Source organism: Syngnathus leptorhynchus, chromosome 1 (assembly GCF_054491065.1).
Source record: "Syngnathus leptorhynchus isolate UIUO chromosome 1, UIUO_Slep, whole genome shotgun sequence".
Lineage (NCBI taxonomy): Eukaryota > Metazoa > Chordata > Actinopteri > Syngnathiformes > Syngnathidae > Syngnathus > Syngnathus leptorhynchus.
Window position 1 is genome coordinate 4855966 of NC_141195.1, and position 21727 is coordinate 4877692.

Sequence of the window (21727 nt, forward strand, 5' to 3'; positions counted from 1 at the left end):
TGGAGAAACAGTTCGAGATATACCATCTGTATTGGATGCTGATGATCCCGCTAAATCCTGAATACTATAGCTACCCTCTGTTTGATCCACTTGTTTCTTTTCATGTGGTGGTGTGGCTGGTCTGGAGGGGTTGTGCACATGAGATACAGGGATCTCTTCGTGTTGGAGTTCTTTCTTTATATTCCATATCACTGATGCAGTGGAGGAACTTGACACAGAGAGGGAAGGAGACTCCCCTGTGTGTAATTCTACCAAAAGACATGAACAATAACAAATGAAGAGTTAAATCAATTCTAGTTGACTTCATCTCCCTTTGAGGATTTGGCTACCCGCTTTTGGTTGTGTGCCAAAGGTTTTGCATATTCTCTACAATAAATAGAGTGAATTGAATATTGCATTTTCTTCTCAATGAATAGAGTGAATTGAATAATGACTTAACAGCATTGTCCCATTAACCTTGAGCAGTTACTATGTTCCATGTTCAAATCACCAAACTGATTGACCGAGATACATTGTTTGTCCCCTTCATTAAACGTTTTTTCACAACAGTTTTTTTAGCCTGAATTTATGGCTTGGTACAAATAGTATCTAGTCAACCCTGCTCATTATAAAAACGTGACAGCGGACGTGTTTCCGCTATTTTTTGTGAAATTATTTTAATGTGATCACGTTGCACACTTCTGTTTTGCACTACTTCCAGAAGAATGGGTGACCATGTTGAAGTGTCCTTGAGCAAGACACATATCTAATTTGCTCCCAGTGGACATGGCAGTACCCTGCATGGCAGCAGCCTCCCATTGGTGTATGAATGTGTGTTTGAATGGATGAATGTGAAGCATACGGAGTAAAAAAAAAAGCACTGTATTAGGGCAGTTCAGTTACCATTTACAGTTTATGCGAAGGAGGGAAATTATACACTAAAATGTATCGTCTAACCTTGAATGGTGGGAGCTATTCACTGGTATAAGCTAGCCATCCGTTACTTCTCCATAACAAGCCACACTCCTTTGCACAGTGGATGGAAAAAGGTTTTGCACACTTTTTGAAACATATAAAATTTCTTCCTTAAAACTTCCTAAATTGTTAACATACTGACCAAAATTCAACTAGTTTGATCCTTTATTCTAGTGTTTTCCAGTTACATTGGTCTTGCATGATAACATTTTCATTTTGCTGTCACATCCCCATTCATTAGTATCAGTAACCACACTGACTTACCCCATAGCTCTTCATAGTGAAGGGAAACCTCCTTCATATCTGTTAAGTCTTTTCCTTCAGTTTGTGTCGCATGGGTTTTATGTGTTTCTATACATTCTGGGACATTATCAGGTTCTGTCGCAATGACTGGCGTACTGGATGTAGACTCAAGTCGGCTATTAGCGCGATATGGCGCAGGATCATCGGAATCCATTTATATATACATATAAAAATATAGATGTTACGTTCTTGAGAAATACGTTTTCTGCTTTGTTTAAACATAACACTAAATCACCTCCTGTGAGGAGATCCTGGCAGTTACAGGATTCAAAAGTGGCTTTTCGAGGCCTTCCTCGATGATGACATTCACTGTGTCATGGCAGCTGTAGAAACACAGGGTGTGGCATCACCACATGGGTTTGAGGTAGCGACATCACTGGGCAGTGTGACATCATCAATTTGTGACCTTTCCTGGAACAGATACTCTACAAGTTAACATGATTTGCTTCTTTCTATACACTAGAAGTAAAGGCTATCTCTTTATTCACATGTACAATCTAAATAGTAGTTTCTTCAAACTGATGATTCTGGGACAATACAGGAACATCATTTTTGCAAGGCTCAAAGGAGAAGAGGCTGTTGACAGAGTTGCTGGGATATTTATCCCTTTTAATTATCAGCATGGGTATGATTGCTATAGTACTGGCCTCACTGTGTAGGTATTCAGCTATGCAGCATGTGTAAATAGCTAGGTGAGGAGAACAAAGGGAATACCAAATGATCCTCTGCTTTTTCCTCCTTTATTTCACACAGATGTGCAAAACAGAAAGCTATAGAACTAAACAAATACAAAGAACGTTTTTGCTTATATTGTCTTTCAAAAGATTTCCCAAATAATGTTATGTACTGTTGCGTGTTGTGCAGGATGCCCGATGTTGAGCCAGGAAAAACAAAGTGCGGAGTATAGAGTTGGTTCTTTATTGGCTATTGGCAAGATCTTGGGTTGTTTAATGGCGGCCAGTACACATGGCCCGGCGTCACATGAAACAACAGCTTCCTTCTCCAGGTCAGCTCCTTTTATACTGCCCGGAAAGGCGGGAACTTGTCACATGACCATTTGAAACCTGAGTGTGAGGGCGCCACCCCCCTGTGTGTGTGGGTGTGTGAGTGTGTGTTCATCCAGTTATGTGTGTTGCATGCGTGTTCTGATTGAGCAGTTATGTGTATATAACGTAATAAAGAGAATTGTACAGATATGAGCATCTTAAACGTACATGAGATTGTCTAACCTCACAGAACATGCACTGTGCTCTCTCTTCATCGTCCATCTTCATAGAATTACGCACAGCATTCAGAAATGTGTTGCTGTGATCACCTGTAAAACAAAGTAACCATTCTATTTGATGCACACTCCCCAAAGTATCATTTTCTGCATGTTTTAATCCAAATCTGACTAAATTATCTCCTCTTTCTGGTTAATTCCTGGCTAGTTTGTCGTTCTTTCCAATGATATCGCCATTAGTGCGCGCATGAGGCAGTATCCGCATCCCACAAGTGCCGCTTGCTTTACCTGGTACACGTGGACAACATTTTTTGTTTCTCTCAACTATCCACCTATCCAACAATTTTCTGAACTGCAGGCATTGGGGCAGTAGGTCGAGAACACCCTGAATCAGTCAGCAGCCAATTGATTGCAGAATACACAGAAACATACCACAATTTACGCTCACACCTACGGACAATTTGGAGTGCTCAATTGGCCTTCCATGCATGTCTTTGGAATTCAAATAATTTTTTTGTTATACTACTGGTAAAAATGGCTTTTTGTGTCAGCAAGCACATGCCTGAGTGTTTTAGGATATTTTTATTATTTAGCTAATTTAGGTTTACTTAAGGTGCATTAGCTCTGCAATGTTTATTACCCTGCATTTGTCATTATCCTCAGGAGAGTGGTTAAAGAATGTTTTGTGGTATGTTTTTCTCTATATTAAAAAAAGAAACATGTTGATATTACAACGCACTTTGATGAATTTTAATCCTAATCTTAATGTCATTAGTTTTACTGATTAAAATAATAACCTTGGATGTGTGTCATCAATTTTTACATCACCTCAGAGTCTGTTTGTTCAGACTGACAGTGAAGCACAGCCTCATGGACAGTGGCGAAGATAGGAGACTTCACTTTGTCTTTGAAGAAACCGCCCATGTGCAGATTATTCACAACGCCAGCTAGAGAAATAGAAAGGCAAGTGAATGAAGAGAGCGTGACAAGGCAGATGAAAGACAGGAAATGGAAAACGTATATTGTGCATTTAATGTCTGTTGTCCAACGGGTCAGTTCTATGGTTTTCTAGCAATGCCAGGAAACTTACATTGACAAGATGCAAGCACCACCTCCACACCGACTTCCCCATAATCTTTGACAATCTGAAAAAGACAAGAACAGAAAACAGTGTAGGACAATAAATTAGGTTTTTACATCAGAATGCCTTGTGGGTTGCAATTAATGAAAATGACTTCAAAGGTAAAGGTTTTAATTGAAACCTAATCTTTGTGTGTGACTAATTCTCTAAAGACTGAATACTTTGCTTCCCAAAAAATAAATGCTGCACATAATCATCAAAGTAACTAATAAGTATGTCGCACTTGCTGGATGGCAACAAGTCCAAACCAGTTTGTAAAGCGGTGGCCAGATTCCACAATCTGCACATGCCTTCAAAAAACATCAAGTACGCCCCAGCTACCCAAAATAAAACGTGTGCCTTTGAGAGCTCACATGAGGGGAGTGCATGTGGTGTGGAGCATACTTTTTTTCCAAGATGATTAGTAAATATTGCTAGTCATTTCATAAGCCTGCTAGACAAATGGTAACTGTATGACTTGTTTTCTTACACCACTCAAGGTCTTGACTCCCACAGTGTCTAAGAAGCTGACAGGGCTGAGGTCGAGGATGATGGCTCTGGGCATTGAAGGGTCAGGCTCAGTCTCTAACTGAATGGTGGCAATATCCTTCTCATGCTCCTCCAGCTCTCGTTCCTGAGTATTCAGAAGGACGCAAATACGAGCAAATTATTTATTCCTTTCTTAATGAGAGCAAATATATCAAGTTAAGGGTAAATGTGGACAATCTGGCTTCATATCTGAGCGGGAGGCTAAAAAGCAATTCTGTAACATGTGGACTTTGTGTTTGGGTAGCATTCTCACCATGTCTGCCACATTGTTTTTTGCAGCATTTTTGGCTTTTTTGATCTCATACTTCTTCCTTTTGGCTTCAAGTTTCTTCTTCGCTGACAGGATTTTGGTAATGTCATAGCCAAACTAAAATGCAGTACATAACAAAAGACATACGTGTAAGTCTGACTTTTATCTTCATACTAATTTGTTTACATGAAATACACACTCACCTTCTTACTCAGTGCATCTTGATACATTTCAGCATTGGCAAAGTAGAGCGTGGCAGAAGATTTGAAGATCAAAATACCCGGCACTTCTCTCACCTTGGAGCAGTCAACGATTTGGGGGGGGAGATCACAATACTATCAATCTCACTGATCATTCATTATACCCGACAATACACAACATTATGACCACGTCAAATGAATCGCTATAAAGTAAACCCCCCTCTTTAATGGGTTCCAGGTTTTCTGTCCCACTATTTTGTTGGCCTTTTTCAAGAGTGGTCCAGAAGATAATCCATTTGATTGAACAGACATTTACTGCAAGCACTAAATTAACTCTAAATTATCATATTTCTTACATTAGTGTAGTCCTCCAACGGCCAGTAGGTTTCTGTGTTTGGAACTTGCCCCAATTTGGAGTACGTAGGTCTGAAAAAAACACACACAAAAGAGAGGAAAATATGAATCAACTACAAGATTTAATATAATTGACGATTATTATACTATTACTGGATATATTTCCTACAGCTGTGTCCTGAAGATGACAGTAAGCATTGCGAAGCCAATGGAGGCAGCGAGTCCCAAGTCAGGGTTCAACAGCAGGGTAAGGAGGAAAGTGGCGAGCCAGATCATCTGAGAAGAAGACATTAAAAATGGTATTTGTGTAATGACATGAGCCAAAGATAGAGTGTAATTGAGAAATCTTGCATTCGTTTTTTTTTTTCTCCAAACAAGTCAGTTCTAGTAAGCATAGCATGGCACTTGTGGCTCTAAAGTTGTATAGCTGATCTGTTTAATTATTTTCACACACCGCCAAACAAAAATATGCCACCCTCCCCACGCTAGCAACTTCAGCAAACATTTGACTATGTGCCGCTTATCAGAAGCTGACACTGATAACGCTGTGCTAACAATGCAACTCTGCTTACCTTTGAACTTCAACAGTGATATTGGTTCTGTCTAGTGGAGAAGCACTGAGATGCATTGAGGCTTTTTGTCAACCTCGCTGCCGAATCATACAGTATGATTGATTGATTGGGATAAGTCAGCCAGTAAATGAGTGCCATAAACCAAAAATGCAGAACAGCTTGCTTACAGACACATCAGCAAGTTGTAGTTCAAAGGTTGTCTAAGTGAATTAATTTCAAACCTGATTGGTGATCAAGCACATCAGAATTCCCAAGATGTGTATACATGCAATTGTTAAGAAGTCAATTTTCTCTATATCCCAATGAAAAAGTAGATTCTTCTTACTTACTTTGGAAAATAATTGTCATCGACTAGGAATAGCTGAGAACCCATTTTTTCAACTCACCATGTCTGTTCTGTTACTCCTCCACAGTGCAGGTATGTCCAGGAATTGCTTCATCATACCATGTAGGTTCACATAGATGATGGCAGCCAACATTGCCTGTGTATGTATATATATATATATATATATATATATACAATAACGATGTATAAAAAAACAAAGAATAAAAACGGAAATAGCTGCAAAATTGTTCTCTCTTCAACACAGATAGTGTCAATCAATAAAGCATGGTGATACATGATGCAACACACGTGCTGCATGTGATACTTGAATATTTATTTATACTGTAAAACAAGAGAATCACCAGCTTGTGTATGACTCGTGTTGTGTGGAGTGGCTGCCTCCACACTTAAAGGTTGTTGATCAACCTGTGTCAAAGTGCTCTCATGCGCTCTTCATGTCCAAAAAAAAAAAAAAGGCCTTCACAATTTTATAATGAAAATAAGTAGGGCTGAGCACCAAACAATTGGTGGTGACTCAAATAGATGTTTAAAAATGAACACATGAAACGGATTTGTGGTTTCGGTCGATTAGTTGGTATTCCACCATTTCTTTTGCCATCTAAAAATGCTCCTGAATATTTTACATTATATTATTCTAAAAACTAGCTAAACACGTACACACAGACCTTGGGTAGGTTTTCAAAAAGAGCTCCAATCCAAAGGGTGATGAAAAGAATAACAATGGCTGATAGAGCCCCAGCAACCTGCAATGAAGAGAGCCACAACATGATTATTGGAGGAGAACCTCAATCAGGCCCTGCCTCTCTTCCTCTTACAAACCTAAATGATAAATGGTAAACTCAGCATTCTTCGATGTAGTCCTTTCAGTGCTGTGTGATGTTGATAACTTTACTTTGGGCTTTGACATTTGTCTTCCGCAAAACCAATTAATCTGACATCTTAAGAGCTAAAAGGAAGTCATATTTTAGCCTCATTTAACAATGCTTCCAAGACTGCAATAAACAACTGACTCTTAAATCTCCTCTTGACAATAACACAACAGAAGTGGGAAAATTGACTAAGTAGAAAATGAAATTGATATGGATTATTCTGCCCACCTGGGTCTTCCCTCCTGTGCTTTCCTGAACCATAGAGCGTGACATGGAGCAGCTGACGGCAATACATTGGAACATTGCCCCAATGAAGTTACTGAGCCCCAAGGCTATCAGTTCCTTAAGCATAAAAGGGACATGTCTTAAGTCAATCATTTCGACATCCTATTCAGCGTGCTTGTGTCCTACCTGGTTACTGTCCACTTTATATCCATATTTCAGTGCAAAGATCCTTCCCAGTGAAATGGCGATGCCGTAGCCCACCACGGACAGGGCGAAGGCATCCCCAATCACCTGGGTGAAGAGCGAAGCTCTCGGGAAAACAGGCGGCTGGAGGCTGCTCGATAAGTCAAGAAAATCAAATAAAAACCCCTTGATTGTTTGTTACATTGATTCAAAAATGTTGTTTCTCACCCTGATGGAATTTCTCCAACCACATCCACTCCATATTTCCCTGGTAAGTTGATTTGCCAGGATACCAACGTAGCTACGGTGATCTGAAGTATAAGCGTGTTGACTGATTGATACCTTTATTGTTAAATGCAGTGCCCGTATATTTATGTGCTTTATACTCACACCAATCAACTCCACAGGTATTGGGATGGGAATTTTTTTACTCAAGTACGAATTGAACTCCTTTGCAAGGACGAGAGCAATAATGGAGACAATGCTGACCACCAGAGTCCCAATGTTGGTCTGTGGAACGAGATAAAATATCTCCAACACTGTCTGCAAAACAACAATAAAAGTGAGGTAAAGGAAAAGGAATGCGGCAAAAAGCAAAGACAATAAATACAAATGTTTACAACTTTTGTATTTAGATCTGCAAATACAGATATGAGCACAATGACCTAACATACATATAACAAGGAGAGCGGTCCGCTGTATCTTAAGGGGTCGATTCCAAAGGTGTATTTGAGTTGGGACACGATAACATGGATTGCGGCACCTGTGGTGTAACCTCGGACCAGCGGCTCCGAGAGGTAGGTCACCACAAACCCAAAATGGACCACGCCGAGCAGGATCTACATTGATTGGACAACAAAACATATGAAATCAATAATGTAGGCTTTGTTAGTGGGTATGGATACAAAATCGACACCTGAAATAAGCCTGTTAAGAGAGTAACGGCAGTAGCCACTCGGATTCGTTCCGCATCGCGAGCAGGGATGTCCAATGCACTCATGTTGGTCACATTGTCCCATGTCATGAAGTTTGAGTCTGGGGCTAATCGCTCCGTAACCCCACCGAGCATCACACTAATCACTGCAAATGTTCCTGAAGGAGAGAGATTTATTCAAATACTGAACAAGTCATGTTTCCTGTATGTTTATCAGTCGCGTATTCAAATAAATAGGCCCAGATTTCACAATATGAACCCCAATTCCAACAACAACAAAAAATACAATGATTTGTAAATCTTTTTCAAACTATTTTCAATAAATACACTACAAATACAAGATATATAATGTTCAAACTACTGATGAATCTTGTTATTTTGCACACATTTTGAATTTGCACCATGGAATTGGGGTTTGTAAATTTAGGAGTAAATTGCGGCTATTTTAGTATGTATACTGCTTCTAAGATTTTTTTTTGGTGGTGTCCCATAAAATCTAATGTGAAATCTGTGCTAAATAACAGTTGCGAGAGCCTTTTCCACACAATATGTGGTGACTTGTGAATAACCAACCTATTGAGATATGCTTGGATGTGCCGAAGATGAAGTAGATGAGGACGGGGTAGAATGAGGAGTAAAGGCCAAAAACTGGAGGGACCCCCGCTAACAAGGCATAGGCCATACCTTCGGGGCCACAAAAAAATAATATTCACCATATCACCTGATTACATTAAATGAAATGTTCAAAACACCTGAGTTTTAGTTTGACAGGTTCAGCAAGCGTAAAAATGCCTGCAATCTGTATGCAGCCTACAATAGCTCACCTTGGGGGAGCTGCATGATGCCCACACTGAGCCCAGAGATGAGGTCACCCAGGGCATTTTCTTTGACGGCATAACGAGGTAACCACGACAGAACAGGGACGCTAGCCAGCAGGCAGCTCTTGAGACTCTGACTGGAACACCTGTGACGAAGATTTGACCTAGGGGTGAAATGCACAAGGTTCACTTGTTTTCTTGAACTGTGGTCTGTGTGAAACACAAGAAGGGGAAATGTTAAATGTCAATCTTTCCCTTTTATGCGAGCACAATATGTATTCCTTTGTATGATAATTAATCGCAGATAACAAGGGACTGCTCAGGTTCCAGTGTAAGGAGTGAAAAAGGGAATGCTGTAAGATTCCTGGACATGAGTAGAACATGTTCAGGTTATCACTGTGTCAGAGCAGGAAGAAATACATGCACACATTTATTATTATTATTATTATCATCATCATCATCATTATTATTGTATATTCTGATGTATATTGCAATCAATCACAAATGTTTGATTCCCGAGAGCGGAGTGAGCATAAATTATAATTGCTAAAGGTAGCATTTGTCTCAAGCATTCTGGATTTCTGAGAAAAGCGAAGAAAGCAAGTGAAGGCAGCCTCCGACTACACATTTTAAAAATGTTTTTTTTAACCTTTTTTACCATAATTTTTCAACTGAAAGAGCTGTAAGTGATTATACGATAGTTCATAGTGAGATGTTCAAGGGCAGCTTGGGAAAATGTGTTAAACGTTAAAAATGAATGTAATTATTTTAATGGCTTGATAGTGTGAGGAAAGGGAGACCAACCACATTGGGGTTTCTCAGTGATCAAATATGCATGAGGACCAAAACTGAAAATTATTTTGTGTACATGGCAACAATCAATGGATGAGGATTCATGACATTTACCTGAGGGAATTTTTGACTTTGTCACACAGAGACATTTTTGGCATCCCGGACAGTTTGTCCACAGCGTCTTCATCCAAGATCTCTCTGTGGACTCTGTCAACAAGTTCTCCCCCCTCCGCCATAACTACAACACATAAGGTTAACAATAACACTATGATGGTAATTAAAATAATCATTAAAATACACATTGTTTCCATACTTACTAAGCAAAGACAATATGTAGTGACAAATACTCCGTGTTTTCCTGCTGTGGTAAAAACAATGAAAAGTAAAAATAAAAAAATAAAAACGAGTCTTCAGTTTGTTTTTCCCAATTCAGACAGCAGTGCTGCCTAATGACCTCATCCAATAGAATAAAATCAAGTTGGTTAGGTCCTAAAATGACATCCTACATAGTCCACTTCATGACAAATGATTCCTTGCTATGAGCAGATCAGTCCCAATGCTTTCAATCTAATTTGTTCAAGAGTTTTCCATCTGATTCAAGTAGAGCAGGTCTTCAATAACTTTTCCTGAGCTAGAAGAAATAGTGGACACTTATGGTGCCTCTTTTAACTCGAGCTCTTGTCATATCTTTCATTTGTGAGAGATAAGATAAGTCAGCCATTGGAGTCAGGATTGTTTCCTGTCCAATCATTACACCAGACAGAAGAAAATATGATGCCGGCTGGAATACTTTCAAAATAGATTACTATGTGGTCGACTGATAAATTATCTTGTTACTTGGGAGCAGAATTCTCCTTTGCTACTGAATTAGTTGGCTACATTTTAATCATGATGTCATGATCATGACAAATATCAAATCAAATATTGCTTGCATCAGGTCAAAATGTCAATTTGGTAATTTTCCTTTTATTGCTCAGTCCATACTTGTGTGTTATTTTTCAAATTACTGACCAAAGTCATGTGTTGAAAATAGCTTGCTCTCTTTGACAATGCAATGCTAATGGTTCAACAATTTATTTTATTTCTTTTTAGTTTATTATTATTTTATTTTATTAAAACAATCACAAAACACTAATTTAGTCCTGGATATGATTACTGCACTGCAGGGTCACAATATATATATATATTTAGTTTTACCGGGTATGATCTAGAACAAGAACTTGCACTCACCATGGCAGTTGAAGGCGAGTGTTCCACCTTCGTCAAAGTTAATTTTTTATAGACAATACCACTGTTGCATACTGTCCAGAAAACACAACAAAACGAAAACAAAATTTACAGAATGTGATAATGAAGACCACTCTTCACAAAGATGAAGTCGTGTTAACACGAAGTCCATAATCATTGTGAAATATAATAAAAACAATAAAGGACAAGTGGACTACTTGGACAAGCTGACTGACACACTTGCCAGCAAATGACCAGGCCACGCCCAACACTCTGTGACAAAATAAAGGACCATAGCCACTGACACCATCAAGGGCCCTAACAGTCACAACACTACTTGTTTGGCCAAACAAACAACAACAATTCAAACCAATCAAGTAGTGTTGTGATATATATATAAACATATACAATATATATATCACTGCAAAGACAATATGGTATTGTATTCATATGTTTTGTGTATATATATATATATTATATAAAGTATATATATATATATATATATATATATATATATATATATATATATATATATAAAGTATATATATATATATATATATATATATATATATACACACAAATGCAAGCGTACTACGTAGATGTTTAATGCAATCACAGATTACGGCTGCATTCAATTACTAATGATATGTTAGTGATATGAAGTGACGAATTTTTTTCAGGGCACCCCAAGATGCTGTAGAACATGTACTGTATGAATTCATATACACTGCAAAACTGTACGACTGCGAAACATTCTTAAAACTAGTATTTTTTTTCACAAGAAATGTTTTATTTTCAGAAAATTGTCAGAAAAACTGACCACTATCAAAGTTCCTCATTCAAAAAGCATTTCCCGAAATGTAACCACACATATTTCTTAATAGTTTGAACTGCAAAATGGTATGAATAAATTTGACTACAACATTTAGACTTCCACTTTGAATAGTTCCAGAGTTTTGAGCAGTATTATACATAGATACAGAGGAAGCAGTCCAAGTTGTACATTCTATTTTAACTTGCATCAGAGGTAGTTTCCTGGGAAGAGATGAATGAATAAAATTAAAACCTATGCATAACAAATAATTGCTATGCAAATCTAACAATTGTTTTGCTCAGCTATCCTCAGTTATAGACAAATGTCACTTTCTGATAAGATGTTCTTGTGTAGTTTGCATAAAGACAATCATTGACATGAAGGGTGTGGTATTTAAAGGGAACATCACTTTTTAATAGCTTGTACACAAATACCTCAAGAAGCACAGGCAGGTCGCTGATACAACGATGGACGGCGTGATGGACTGATGGAAAGATGCAGGAGCTTGGAAGGCTGTTGGGAATGCAGCCATGACACCGAAGCTGGGATAAAAGACTCTCTATTGACACACAGCACACCTCAAGTTTGACCTCACATAGTATGCACTTCAGTCACGTCATCAAAAATGACATTTATAGATGAAGATGTTTGTGACAAACACCTATCCATTGGAAAAAGAAACATGCAGGTGTCTTCCACCACTTGACTAAATTGGGTGTGTGTAAGCTTGAGCACGTGTCACAATGAATGAGAGAGAGAAAAAAACAAAACATGCAATAAAACTGACCCGGGCATGAGGCCAGAAAAACACGGATACTCCAGGCTTCAAAGTTCTCCACGAGCTGTTGAACACAAATAGAGCATCACAAGGCTTGAGAGGATGCTGTGACTCGATTTTATTCTAAGCAAATCCTGTCAAGTAGTTTGGCAAGTTTCTTGTGTTTATTATTTTGCTTTTCAGTGAGGTCAAACATGTGATAAAGTCGTGACTAAGATTGGTTAGTCATTCATCAAAAGCTGATAGTGTGCAATCAACAAGGTGTTTATCAAATTTGGTGATAACGGAACCAATGATCGGTTTCGTATCACTCATAAGGGGTGAACATTTGAAGTGGATTTTCTAAAAGGGGAGGAAAAAACTATGAAGTGCTCAAATTTAAAGTACAAGTTACTTGGCTACCACGATTTGACTTTCAATAAGCTCAGAAGAGATTCTCCCACAAATTCCAAGTGTGCTTTGCTTATTTGCAAATTAAATATGAGATGAGGATTATTTTTCATGCAATGCAATTGACTGGCAACCAGTCACCCTCACTCTGCTGACCTATGACCGTGAACAGGATAAGGGCTAGGAAATAATTAATAAGTTAACTGCATATTGAAAACACAACATACTGACATACATGTATTGAAGACATAACAAGGACATATTGAAAACATAATATACCTTCAAAGTACTAATCAAGGTGGTTGCTGGGAGTCAATGGGGTTTGTTGAGAATACTTTTTTTTTTTACTTTAACATTAACCTCCTGTCCAACAAAAACTAATCAACGGACTTACATTTCAGGTCGGGAAATTAGATACAAACAGCTGAATAAAAATAAATGTTACTTACTTTAGGCCAAGAACATATTGTGATTTACTATGATAACAAGAAAAGTACTTGGAAGCCACAGAAAAAGTTACCTTGTATAGTCAGCTCAAAAAGACAGATTTAAATCACAGCCCTTTAAAAACAGTTAAAATTGTTCTTAATGTTTGTAGTAATCTGATGGAAATTTAACATTTTTTTATGCAGATACATCTCTGTTGACTCAAATGTGAATTGAAAAAACATTTAGAAATGTTACTGATTAAATTGTAACAAATTGCTTCTAATGGGTATACATATGTTTTAATCATGCTATACTATATTTAATCCGCTCATCATACATATTGTGTTTGACATGGTTGAAGGCAAATAAGCTGTGAATAAAGAATTTTCATGACCAATTATTGTGAGATCACCATTGCGATGTCCTGGAAATCTTGGTTTGCTGTTCCACAAGAATTGTAGTTATTTGGCCATTGGTTAGTGGCAAATTGAGTTTTGACAAAGAAGGCTAAGGGCTGTCCAGTCATCTTGTCTCGACTGCGCTTCTACAAAATAAATAGCGAAAGAATGGATGAATCACCTTGCAAAGTGCTGTCATGGCCACAGTGTCCATGAAGTTGACCGAGCTAAAATCCAGAATCAAGGAATGGCTTTGTGTCGGGACATCAGTGGAGGACGACGAAGAGATTTCGACTCCTATTGCGTTCTCCGTCTGAGCATGACTCACGATCTGAACAGAGAGTGGAAGCGTTAGAGACAATTGCATTACAAATGTGTTGGTTTGTGTGTGTTTTCCACCTGTGTGATCTCAGTGAAGACCAGTTCAGAGTTGGCAAAATAAATTGGACTGGGACAAAGGATTATGGTAACTCCGGGAATCATCTTTGCCTGCGAAAAAGAACCAAATAACACTTGGCTAGTAATGAAAGAAGGATGCAGCCTTGATCCAACACAAAGTACTAAGGATATATCACTTACTATATTTTATGTGGAAGACCCCATTATTCAGCTTTTTAGGATTTTTATTGCTCGACTTTTTCTAGGTTATCTTAAATGGCATCCATGAACGATAGCACAAAAGCAACTTTCATAGTTACAGCTGCTGCAAGATTGAATAAAAGGTAATAGAAACTGTGAAAACACCTCAGTGTAGAGTTGCACATCTCTGTAGCAGTCTGTCCCAGGAATTTGACCTAAGATGGCAATTGGGGAGCTGAAAGATATGAACACATGAGAGAAAGATTAATATAACATGGCAAATGACTCCAAAGCTAATTGGGGAGAGAAGCTTAGAAAAAACTGACAGACAGGGCTTTAATTAATCATCTATTAAGAAAAATAGCACTCTATAATGTACTTTATCCATCCATCCATCAATCCATCCATCCATCCATCCATCCATCCATCCATATAACAATTATAACGATTAGAGTGTAAACAGTAAACTACAGCTGGGAGTGACGAAGACCTTGAAGCCTATTTTTTGTAGAACTGTTCTACTATCTGGCAAAGCGCAGCTCGTTTTGAAGTGGACTGAGTTGGGTACAGTGCTTGTATCTCAAATTTGTGTTTGCAAGTCAAAGTAAAAAAAAGAATTTGCAAACAGCAGTATTAATTTTAGGCCAATTGTGAGGTGGTCAGTTCATTTGAAGTCTTAAACGTACTAACTGTAATATCACACAAACATTCAAAGTGGTAGAGAAACAACACTGACCGTTGGGTTCTGAAGATGAGCACAAGCAGGGAGAAGGCGATGGCCACTGCCAGACCCAAGTCCAGGTTTAGGACTAGGGTTGAAATAAGTGATGCCACCCACACAAGCTTGAGTTGGGAAATACCAGAGCAGAGGTCAAAAGTTCATGATCAGGAAGGCAAGGGTAAGTGTCTTGATAATCAAGTGCAGAATATGTATCAGATTGAATGTGCGTTTGTATACTACCAGGTCCAATCGGTCAGACTTCCATAACAAAAGCACATCTTTAAACTGAGCCAGCAACCCCTGCAGGTTCACCACAATGATGACTGCTAACACTGCCTGGAACACAGCATGTTTCTATTCATTCCTGGATCCGTTGCCAGTCCTACCAAGGCTGACACACAGCAACAGTCTGACAACTATTGACTCATTTTCTCCCATTTGGTACTGGAAGTGGGAGGAAGCCAAAGTGAATACATGCATTTAATTTTCAACAGAGCTTGAACGTGTAAGCATGACTGCAAGAGATCCTTTTGCAGGAATAAAAATAGGGTTAGGGTTAGGGTTAGAACATTTTACCTTTGGCAGCTGCTCGAAGAGATGACCAATTTTTAGCAAAACAGTCAAAATCATCAGGGCTGATACCAAGCCAGACATCTGAAGAGCAAAACCACCAAGGAGCATGTGAGCAATAGGAAGGACAAACATGGGGATTTGCATTTTTACCATCATCATCATTTCTATGGCGCAAATAAATATCGGGATACTTAAAATATACAATTGAAAACTGGTATACTCAGAATGCTCAGAAGGAGTTAGCTGAAGTGCAAAGCTTGTAAACACCCACCGTCTTTGCAGTATAACATTTACAAAAAATTGTTACTCATATTCCAGTTTTACAAATACAGGATCAAATAAAGAACAAATCAAGGTAAAATAAAAAGTACCACTTTGTTATCAAGCAGTAGAATGTAATAATATTGTTTTTGTTTGATTGTCTTTAATTACTATTTCATAATATATGAAGTGAAATAAAAGTCCATAAAATAATTACTTTGGGCCAACCACTGAGAACATAAACACAAAAAGTAGTAGTAGGATGAAAATTGATGAAGCGATATCATCTTGCTCTTTCAAAAGAAGAGTCTTTTCGAGTAACAAACGATACCTGTGTTTTGACGCCGATGCTTTCCTGAACCATACTGCGTGAGAAGGAGCAACTGACAGCAAAACACTGGAACATGGCTCCTATCGAGTTACACAAACCCAAAGCCAGCAGGTCCTAAGGACAGAGGAACAAAGATGGCTACCAAAAAAAAAAAAACATGATGAAAGTCATCTTTCAAAATGATCAGTGGAGGCAAGGAGAGGGTTTGAAGTGATTTTTGGGAAAACTACTCTGGTGAGTTTAGATATCAACTAGCCCAGTAATCTTCTATTTGGGACAGTATGGTCTCAATGGAAAGAGAACTCTGCAAGTTTAATAGAATTGTCTAATTGTTACAAAAATGTCAAAATGACTTGGAAACAACATCGAAAGAACATAACACTGATGTAATGTAGTTCATGGGATGGTCGCAATACATCTAGAACAAATACTGCTATTACTGCAGTCTCTTGAAATAAAATGTCCTCAACGTATTAGCACTGTCATGGACCTGAGGTGATTTCTCTAAGTATGAATCACACTGCTAACTAAAAAAAAGTGGACCCTCAAATATTTGACAAGAAAATTGAGAAGGTAATCATTTTTGAAGAACTGGGTTAGAAGTGCTGTACCTGACTGGAGTCAAAGTGGTAACCATGTTTGAGGGCAAACGTGGAGCCCATGGCTGAGAGGAAGCTGAAGCCCACCAGAGCGATAGAGAAAGCCGGAATGAACAGTTCCCTGGCCATGGTGAGAGAGGGGATGATAGGGGGTGACAAGCTGCAGAAGAGGAATGATAACACCCATTGAATGACGACTCAATTCCGAATCTAAGTGAAACATGCCATTGTATTACTGCCCTCAATACTACCCCACTATTGTTTAAAAAATATTTTCTTTAAGACTTAGTAGAGTAATCAATATTCCAAATTCCAAAGAAATTGGGTTGTTGTGTAAAACATAGAAACAAAATACATTGATTCACAAATCATTTTCAGCCTCTATTCATTTTAATACACTCACCTCAAAATTAGAATATTTATTGTTCAAACTCATGAGGTTAGTGATATATATTTTTTTGTTCTTCAAAATTATTTACTTTTTTTTTCCTTCCAATTTATTTTTGCCTGCAATACATTCCCAATAGCTGGTACTGTAAAAGGAAACCACCTCTACTCAATACAGACATTAAATGTGTATATATCTTAACAGCAACATTCGTTCTAAACATGCCAATTGAATACTAAAATGACGAGCTTATTATTATGATAGTAAGACAGCAAATATGGGTCAGTCAACATATAGCCTCTATTCAGTGTTTCTATTCAAGATTGTGTAATTCATGTCAATACACAAAAACAATAGCATCAGCATCTGGTATTAGAAATGGTGGAAGTTGAAATGAAAACAGAAGCAAAAAAAAGACAATAAGACTATACCACTGACCCAGAAGGAATGTCTCCTACCACCTGGACTCTATGTTGTTCAGCCAGCTCCATCTGCACCGAGATCACAGTACCCAGGACAATCTGTAGGCCCCGCAAAAACAACAGATTTACAACAAACACGGTGTTGTATCACATACTGTTTAAAGTAGTTCAACTGGAGGTTAAAGCCTTGACACTTTGCAGATTTGTGAATTAAGCAGCTCATCACGACAACAAAACACACAATTACTTAAATCGACGTATATTAAGAACACAAAAAGCATAAATAACCCATAAAAACAACACAGATGAAATATATCAACTATTTACAGTCGTTTGTTCACATGGCTGTTTGTATGTGTTGCTCACCAGTATGACTTCCCAAGGTATGGCCACAGGCAGCTTGCTTTTAAAATGTTTATTCAGCATCTTGCCACCAGTGAGTATCACCATAGAAACCACAGTGACTGACAGAGTTCCAGGTACCACACTGGTAACCCCACACAGGACGTCGTGTAAAGTCTGGAAAAGGAGGACATCATCAAACCAACAGATGCTTTAATATATAATCCTCATCATCATTTTTAAAAAGATATTTTAAAAGCATTATTGTTAGTATGTGTGTGTGTGTGTGTGTGTGTGTGTGTGTGTGTGTGTGTGTGTGTGTGTGTGTGTGTGTGTGTGTGTGTGTGTGTGTGTGTGTGTGTGTGTGTGTGTGTGTGTGTGTGTGTGTGTGTGTGTGTGTGTGTGTGTGTGTGTGTGTGTGTCCTGACAGCAGAGAAAGTTTGATGATAAAATGTACAGAAAGTGGTGGAAATGAAAAGTGGATGCTGGTGGAATGCAAACAAATCGGACCTCTGCCCCGGATAATACTGTACATGTATGTTAAATGACTATCATGACATGGTGTCATATGAATAGAAATTGTCCATGTTTCTGTTTGTGTGTGTGTATGTAACTAAAACCAACCCATGCGGAGGCCAACAGTCCAGTGTGTCTCTGTGCAATGATTCCGGTCATGAGGGGAAGCTGCAGAGCAACGACATGGAGGCCAGCACCTGTTGTATAGCCTCTGATGAGAGGATCCGACAACCAACGGCACACAGACCCACAGCGCAGCAGATACAGTAGGAGCTGGATGAGTACACACGCACATACTGTACATACACACGCATGCAAGCGGTATTCAAATCTGGAATTAATATGGGCTGCGATAAATATGATCAAATAAATATATATACATACAAATATATGTTTACATATGTACATAAATAAATATCGGGGTAAAGAAACAAACATTTCAAAAGGCGGTATTTGTGTAAAAAAATAGATGATAATGTATTGTGTGTATGTGTGTGTATGTTTACCTGTATGAGACCACATAGCAAGGTAAGTTGTACAGCTATGTTGACTTTTGCTTCCGCCACATCAGCACCATCGTCAGGCAACTCCACAATGGCAGGGACGGACCCGATCATGATGGCCAGGACAGCAAAAGTTCCTGAAACATAAACACACAATTTGCTGAGTTTCAAAAACCAACCAAATTAGTTTGGCACATTAGTGTAATTTTTGTTTCCATCATTAAAAGTTGCATATTTGATGGTACTGGTACCTTTTTTGAACACATTACAGCAACGCCATTAGGCATCATGGCGGTGAAAACACAAGGCTGATCAGGATTTACCATTGTGAATCCAGATTGTTTCCACACATTTGCAGAGAGCTCTGGAGCAAGGCATGGGGATATATATTTTGTTGACATTTTTGTTTGAATGTGACAGTCACCTAAGGAGAGATGTTTGGAAGTGCCGAATATGAAGTAGATGATCAGCGGGTAGAGCGATGTGTAGAGGCCAAACACCGGAGGAACGCCTACCAACATGGCGTTGGCCATACCTGCACAGGATAGAGACGAAAGAGACATGACTTTGAGGTTAATGGAACGTGGACGAAAAATATCTCTACTTATACGTGTGTTAGTTTTATGCGGCACAAGCAAAGCATGTGTATTTGTATTTATGAAACACTATGAATTGACCATAGGTGTGAATAGCTGATGAATATGTGCCCTGTGATTCCCCAAGATCAGCTGGCAGTCTAAGAGTACAGTAGAGGCACTATCAAGACAAATCTTAACAGATGGATGTCCACAAAGCCAGGTCAACAAGGGTTTAATAGTTGTAAGATACCTTTGGGATGAAATTGATGATGGTGAGCCAAACTTTCTCTGAGAACTAATTATGTTCACATCATATAGCAAGTCAAGACCAACAAGTCGCCTGTATAGTCATAGCTCACTAAATCCATTCATTAAATTGAGTGTTTTCTTTTTTTTTTTTTAATATAGTTTGTTGTTCACTTGTTTGCATTAATCCTTTTTCTTTAGGGTTTGTTCTCATGTCACTGGTAAGCTGGCATTGAGCAAGAGACCCTGGACTAGTTACCAGTCAATTGCTGCACAAACAAACAAACTATGCTCAATGACATTTACAGCATGTGTTTGGAAACCAAAGTAGACATGAAAATCAACACAAGTACGAGAACATGCAATCTCCGCACAGGACGGCTGTAGTTCAGCTTCGATCCTGGAACCTTAGAACTGTGAAGCATAAGCGGGAACTATCCGTGCGGCGAGACGCCGTGTTTACGTGTGTTTTTTTTAATGATAGTTTCTGCGCTATTGTACGTTGCTCACCCTGTGGCAGATGCATGACGCCCACGCTAAGCCCTGACATCAGGTCTCCCACTGCATTTTCTCTGATGGAGTAGTGCGGCAGCCACAACAGGATGGGAAACAAGCCCAGCAGTGTGGTCTTTATCCTGGCGCCTGAACACCTGAATGCAATGCGGACCCACACAGAGAGTTAGATATTGGCCGTGGAGAGTGCATGCAGAAAATCTGACCTTCTTTGACTCACCGGCATTGCATCATCTTGACCCTCTCCAAGAAGGACATGGATGTGTTTACTCGCTGCCCAATGACCTCCAGCTGGGCCTCATCCAGGGCCACAGCAAGATAATGCCCGTTGTCGGGATGGCTATTTTGCTCAGAGTCGTCCATTTAAAAACAAGTTTAGGGATTAATAAAACAGAGGATCTTCACTTTTTATACCGTGTGCCTTCAGTGTGTCCTAACTCTAAAGAGCTTTTCTTCCTGGGAAAGGTCATGAAACTTGAGTTGGGAGGTTTTTCAGCTCAAGGGAATGAGCAAGAAGGGATGACCTATTTGAATGCTAGGGTAGCTGCAGGAGTTCACGTGCCAAAGTGAAAGTAGGAAGGGAGCAAAGCACACGTGACTCCAGGAGGGTGGAGATTGGGCATGGGCAATCCTTGAACTCCGGACACTGTAGAGCTTTAACAACCCCCTTCAGTCCTAGTCCAGCACCTCCGCTCTCTTGCTCTGAATGCTTCTATTAAGGTTTGTGTGGAAATATATGAATAGTTGCACTTCCAAGACATAATTATAGAATGCAAAAATGACTGGGATCGGGTCCCAAGCGTATCTTTCTTCAGTGTCAGTGTACTAAAATGGTCTAATCTATATAGTTTGTACTTTATCAAACAAACAAAGAGTATATCAGGAAAAACGAGGCAACTGCATGGCACATTCCCCATGCTCGAGGATCATTTATACTGTTACATAACGGATATAAATACTTTATGATTCATGGCCGGGGATCAAACCTCCAACCTCTCAGTTGGGATCTGACCACTCTACCAATTTTGATTGATTTTCTAACATTAGTGAATGATGAGAAACTGAACTCTTTGAATGTGATGTGAGACATCTTTATTTGGGACAAAATAACTGGTCTTGTCATTTAGTTTGGATCAGATACTACAAGTCCCAGAGTGCACCGCAACAGCTGCCGTCACTCAAGGAATTGTTCAGGATCCATTGGCTGAGCCAATAATGCTTTAACCTTTAATGTCCCATTAGATTTTCATGGTACATCACCAGCCGGGTCACACAAAGTATGAGCATTAAAATAATGATCATTGGATCTCAATTTATACATATTTATTTATTTTTTTAAGGAAAAGCAGCAAAGAAAATGGAAATTTACTCTGCCTCGGTAATGATCTCTCAGAGCACACCATTACGGAATGCTGGAAGAAAGTCAGA

The 21727-nt window shown here is 38.9% G+C and overlaps 2 protein-coding genes across 9 annotated transcripts; both read right to left on the reverse strand.

Annotated features, from left to right (window-relative positions):
- Positions 1–599: 599 nt before the first annotated feature.
- slc26a6.2 (solute carrier family 26 member 6, tandem duplicate 2) lies at positions 600–12278 on the reverse strand. 8 transcript variants are annotated; one of them, XR_015066921.1, is made up of 21 exons: positions 10922–11155; positions 9806–9929; positions 8906–9063; positions 8655–8765; positions 8064–8239; positions 7822–7986; positions 7538–7690; positions 7376–7458; positions 7151–7298; positions 6968–7081; positions 6536–6613; positions 5911–6006; positions 5122–5228; positions 4955–5024; positions 4602–4694; positions 4402–4515; positions 4090–4233; positions 3570–3624; positions 3308–3426; positions 2487–2572; positions 600–1668 (listed from the first exon to the last, which is right to left on the reverse strand). XR_015066921.1 is itself a non-coding variant. In XM_085918420.1 (21 exons), the coding sequence occupies exons 3-21, from the start codon at positions 9925–9927 to the stop codon at positions 2549–2551; spliced, it is 2130 nt and encodes a 709-aa protein (XP_085774546.1). In that variant the 5' UTR covers positions 9928–9929; positions 10922–10992; positions 12167–12238; the 3' UTR covers positions 1750–2548. The 8 variants fall into 8 exon arrangements, 6 of the variants coding, with proteins under 6 accessions (XP_085774578.1, XP_085774546.1, XP_085774553.1 ...); XR_015066920.1 differs by lacking the exon at positions 600–1668 and adding an exon at positions 1744–2279; XM_085918420.1 differs by lacking the exon at positions 600–1668 and adding an exon at positions 12167–12238 and having other exon boundaries at positions 1750–2572; positions 10922–10992.
- slc26a6.1 (solute carrier family 26 member 6, tandem duplicate 1) lies at positions 11640–20809 on the reverse strand. Its single transcript, XM_085918466.1, has 18 exons — positions 20520–20809; positions 20297–20436; positions 19387–19497; positions 18966–19099; positions 18568–18732; positions 17968–18120; positions 17618–17700; positions 16804–16951; positions 16193–16306; positions 15604–15681; positions 15268–15363; positions 15043–15149; positions 14472–14541; positions 14127–14216; positions 13909–14058; positions 12520–12574; positions 12167–12291; positions 11640–11953 (listed from the first exon to the last, which is right to left on the reverse strand). The coding sequence occupies exons 1-18, from the start codon at positions 20660–20662 to the stop codon at positions 11930–11932; spliced, it is 1986 nt and encodes a 661-aa protein (XP_085774592.1). The 5' UTR covers positions 20663–20809; the 3' UTR covers positions 11640–11929.
- Between the last annotated feature and the right edge of the window lie 918 nt (positions 20810–21727).